This window comes from Lissotriton helveticus, chromosome 1_1, assembly GCF_964261635.1.
Source record: "Lissotriton helveticus chromosome 1_1, aLisHel1.1, whole genome shotgun sequence".
Lineage (NCBI taxonomy): Eukaryota > Metazoa > Chordata > Amphibia > Caudata > Salamandridae > Lissotriton > Lissotriton helveticus.
Window position 1 is genome coordinate 80,775,470 of NC_136057.1, and position 5,521 is coordinate 80,780,990.

At 39.9% G+C, this 5,521-nt stretch overlaps 1 protein-coding gene across 1 annotated transcript; it reads left to right on the forward strand.

The window, feature by feature from the left end:
• Nucleotides 1-1,093: 1,093 nt before the first annotated feature.
• On the forward strand, nucleotides 1,094-4,088 carry LOC144833640 (uncharacterized). The gene has a single exon (XM_078689180.1). It carries the CDS (start codon nucleotides 1,100-1,102, stop codon nucleotides 3,188-3,190), a length of 2,091 nt encoding a protein of 696 aa, XP_078545306.1. The 5' UTR covers nucleotides 1,094-1,099; the 3' UTR covers nucleotides 3,191-4,088.
• Nucleotides 4,089-5,521: the final 1,433 nt, after the last annotated feature.

Here is a 5,521-nt window from a genome sequence, read left to right on the forward strand (position 1 = left end):
CACTATATATAAGATGCTCAGATTACCTGTCCGGGGCCTACCCTAATCTCTCTGATACTATAAAGGACTCCCTTGCAGCAGTTGCTTATGTTTCCTGCTGTTTTTTTTAATGCTTTGTGTTGCATGGTCCATTCACTGGAAAAGGCTCCAGCTTGTATTATTGATTAGGCCCTGTGATAATAGGAAGCATTCCCTGGACAAGAAGGGAGGCATCTTGTCGCTATGGATTTAACATTGTAGTGTGTCATAGGGGAGAGGGTCTCACTCACTGAACAAGGAACCTTCTCTGGTGTCTTGGTTAATCCTTGAGTCCACACTCCTCGATAGAAGGGGACCACGGAAGGGTGTAATCTAGAATTTCTTCACCTTACTTATCAATAGGGACAATTAAATGCCAATAGATTTTTGTGATTGACTCTGCATTTCAGCTTATTCAGTGTTTCTTTTTCTTAATCTATCAGGTGAAATAAGTGCAGTGATGAACGAAAACGATAAAGCCATTAAACATCACTCGTGTAGGAAGTGATGTAAAAGCAGTATACCTCGAAATCTCTTCCTTTGAAGGCTGATGCCTCGTCAAAGTCTTCTTACAGCAAAAAATGCAAACTTGCCAATGACACCTGTACTTGACTCTTAGGCATCAGATGATATACTTAGAAGACATAACACACTGACATAGCGAAGCAAGTCTGAGGTGCTGATTACGAAGGAAGAGCTAACCTGGTGTCAGAAAGAACACACAGGAAAGAAACTGTATGAATGTCACAAAATATTTATTTGTCTGAGAAAGAGCAAATGCCACATCTCCAAATTCATGCTGGAGAAAAGTCATATTGATGGACTGATTGTGGAAAAGTGTTCTGTGCAATGAAAGACCTAATCAGGTGTCCACGTAGAGGACAAATCATATAAATGTACAGAATGTAATAAAATGTTAGGAAGGGAGAATAATCTAGAGCAGCATCTACAAAACCACGTTAGTGAAAAACCATATGAATGTACACAATGCGACAAAGCATTTATAACAAATCGAAATTAAAGGCAACATCAGAAAGTCCACACTAGAGAGAAACCAAATGAATGTACAGAATGTAATAAAATGTTCCGAAGTAAGGAGACCCTAATTAAAGATCAGAAAATCCCCACTGGGGAGAAACCGTATGAATGTACAGAATGTGACAAGGCATTTATGACAAAGCGAAGTTTAAAAATTCATCAGCAAGTTCACACAGGAGAAAAACCACATAAATGTACAGAATGTGACAAAGCATTTATAACCAATGGAGAGCTACAGCGACATCAGAAAATCCACACGGGGGAGAGACCGTATCAATGTACAGAATGTGACAAGGCCTTTATGAGAAATGGAGAGCTGAAACAACATCAGAAAATACACACTGGGGAGAAACCAAATCAATGCACTGAATGTGACAAAGCATTTATAACAAATGGACATCTAAAACGACATCAGAAAATCCACACTGGGGAGAAACCATATCAGTGTACAGAATGTGAAAAGGCATTTGTTGCAAAGCAAGGTTTAAAAATACATCAGAATTTTCACACAGGAGAAAAACCATATAAATGTACAGAATGTGGCAAAGCATTTGTAACCAATGGAGAGCTACAGCCACATCAGAAAATCCACACGGGGGAGAGACCGTATCAATGTACAGAATGTGACAAGGCCTTTATGAGAAATGGAGAGCTGAAACAACATCAGAAAATACACACTGGGGAGAAACCAAATCAATGCACTGAATGTGACAAAGCATTTATAACAAATGGACATCTAAAACGACATCAGAAAATCCACACTGGGGAGAAACCATATCAGTGTACAGAATGTGAAAAGGCATTTGTTACAAAGCAAAGTTTAAAAATACATCAGCATTTTCACACAGGAGAAAAACCATATAAATGTACAGAATGTGGCAAAGCATTTGTTGCAAAGCAAAGTTTAAAAATACATCAGCAAGTTCACACAGGAGAAAATCCATATCAATGTACAGAATGTGACAAGTCATTTATAACAAATGGAAAGCTAAGGAAACATCAGAAAATCCACACCGGTGTGAAACCATATCAATGTACAGAATGTGACAAAGCATTTATAACAAACGGAGATTTACAGAAACATCTGAAGGTCCACACTGGGGAGAAGCCATATGAATGTACAGAATGTAATAAAGGGTTTGGATGGAACTCAGATCTAAAGAAACATCAACAAATCCACACTGGAGAGAAACCGTATGAATGTACGGAATGCGACAAAGCATTTATAACAAATGGAAAGCTGAAGCGACATCAGAAAATTCACACCGGTGAGAAACCATATCAATGTACAGAATGCGACAAAGCATTTATAACAAATGCAGAGCTAAGGAAACATCAGAAGGTCCACACTGGGGAGAAACCATACCAATGTACAGAATGTAATAGAGTGTTCAGAGAAAAGCAGAATCTAAAGCAGCATCTACAAACCCACACTGGGGAGAAACCGTATGAATGCACAGAATGTGACAAAGCATTTACAAAAAATGGAGAGCTAAGGAAGCATCAGAAGGTCCACACTGGGGACAAACCATACCAATGTACAGAATGTAACAGAGTGTTCAGTGAAAAGAAGAATCTAAAGCAGCATCTACAAACCCACACTGGGGAGAAACCGTATGAATGCACAGAATGCGACAAGGCATTTATTACTAATGGAGAGCTAAAACGACATCAGAAAATCCACGCTGGGGAGAAACCATATCAATGTACAGCATGTGATAAAGCATTCATAACAAATAGAGAGCTGAAGCGACATCAAAAAAGCCACACTGGAGAGAAACCATATCAATGTGCACAGTGTGGCAAGGCATTTATAACTAATGGACAGCTAAAACTTCATCAGAAAATCCACACTGGGGAGAAACCATATCAATGTACAGAGTGTGGCAAGGCATTTATAACTAATGGACAGCAAAAACGACATCAGAAAAGCCACAGTGGAGAGAAACCATATCAATGTGCACAGTGTGGCAAGGCATTTATAACTAATGGACAGCAAAAACGACATCAGAAAAGCCACAGTGGAGAGAAACCATATCAATGTATAGAATGTGACCAAGCATTTATAACAAATAAAGAACTAAAACATCATCAGAATATCCACTCAGGGGAGATACCCTATCAATGTTCATAGTGCGACAAAGCCATTTGAAAAATATAAACTTGGAAGAGCATTTCCTACCAAACGCTCTCTGATAAGGTATCAAAAAGGCCACCCTTGTTTAAGATGTACTGATATTGAAGTCTTTCATTTGAAACAGTCATCAGTTGCTACGTCAAAAAATCCACACCTCACACAGATATAGGGTGATGCCCTGAAATACCTGAACAAAATGTGGAACAAAGGAACAGAAATAGTGGCTGTCATGGTAGGTGCCAAAGGATTAGTCAAGAAAGGGTCCCACCTTACCCCTATCCCACAGAGATTAAAATATGCAAACTCCAGAGAGCATCAAAGTTCGACAAAATGCAAATGTTACAGAAAACAACAGCTGGATTTATTTCCTTGTTCCCAGCCTACTGTAGTATAAAGACAATTTGGCCATCTTGTGATAAGACCTGACTCTGCCTATTCACTCACCAAAGTGATTTTTGTTCTGCAAGGGTTTCTCGCGCTTGTATCCACAGTTTTAACACATTTCTGATAATGAAATTCAGTTTGTTATCTAGGATGTTATGTTTTTGCTGTTTATTGTTGACATTCCCTTTCTTTCAGTAGCAATCCTGCCCTGGAAATGACAAGTAGAATTTTGGGGTCGGTTGGAAGACAGACAGATACCACTGGCTTAGAGGTGTGCAGCTCCCAAAGTATATGTGCATCAGATTTATGGTTGCGTGTGGGACAGGAGCTGCCACCATTTGTACAGACATTGCTAGACAGTTTGCTGGACAATCTAAATTAGAGGCCTCTACTTACAGCAGTGATTACAATCTCCTATATCACATGTAGGCAACAAGTGTATTCTTTCTACTTCTATACGGTGTATTTGTTAAACATGCTCATCTGTAATAAAATGAACATCTGCTGAAAGGACCAAATGCAATCCTAGATGTTTGAACATTGCAATCTTCTTATACCATTGCTAAAGTGCTCAAATGTCGATTCAGACTATGCCCATGCAATAGAAAAAAAAACCTGTGTTGTATTTACACTGCTCCCTGCATATTCCCTCTTGCATTGTATTTTCTTGTATATATGAGCTGACTTCTATATGTACAGTACTCTTGATACCCTGATGGGTGTATGTTTGTGCTTTAAAAAGCTCTGAAAATAAATATATAAGGATAAACTGTGATGACAAATGCAACAGCATTGTACCATAGTTCCATCCGACCTGGTCTCCGACTGGGACCCCAGCTAGTAACAATGATAAAAAAACATATTACTTATCTGTATGGGCCCATCTGGTGACCAAAGAGCCACAGCAGGAAAAATTGGGCCAAGGCTGCAAATTCTGTTCCACTCGTGAAATTTGCGGAATTTGGGTAATTTTGCGTTCAGCAGAGAACGCGGAAATGCCAAAAAATTCTGTGATCTGCGGCTTCGCAGAGTTATTTGCTTGTTTGTGCTTTCAAAATGCGTGTTCACAAGATATTTCTCCCCGAGCACACAAACAGTGTACACGAACAGGAATAAAGCATTGCGAATGGTTAGAACAATCAATTCTGCGTGTTCGCGAAACTTTTGCGTGCTTGCGGAGATTTTTTACTGTTTCGCAGAACTTTGTATAGCGCGACTACGCAAATTCCGCCCACCCCTAGGAAGAATACGAAAATGAATTCTCCGTCCTTGAATGGACAAAAGGGGGAAATTGATAGGTTGTTGTTTCACCATCTTGAAGATATTGACACTTGGATAGAGATTATAAAAAATCTGGAAGGTTCTCTCCACCTGTTCGTGAAAGGCGAACTGTTGTTAATTCCACAGTGAGCAAGACTTGCTCTTGTGCTTTACAGATTCTAAAAGAGGGAGGCAGTCAGTGTGTGAGTTAGAAAGGGTCTCCCCATACAGAATTCACCAGCTACTAATCCTAGAATAACCACCTACAATCTCAAAACAAGTTAATCTCTCATCGATATGCAAGAAGAATGGGCTTCTATCACTACTGTTATATCTAACACTGCGGAGCATCTCATGAGTCTGTACTACAATGTGATTGATGCCCGTTTAGCCACCCGGAGGCTACACTGTAAAGCTCTGGGAAGGTTACTCATGCAATGTGGGTAGGCGATTGTTGGGAGAGCTGTTTGGGCGACTGTTACTAAAACACAGCTGGGACAGTTGTTTGATGTCAGACATGCTTCTGATTTGACAGGAGAGCTTAGAGGGAAGAGGGAGTGAAAACTGCAGACTGAGGCAAGCCCCGAATGTAAGGTTAGGCTACCTATCTGGAATGTGAGTGGGGTGAATGACAACCACAAGGCTCGACTGGTGATTGTGTACTTCAATAGACATTATGTGGGT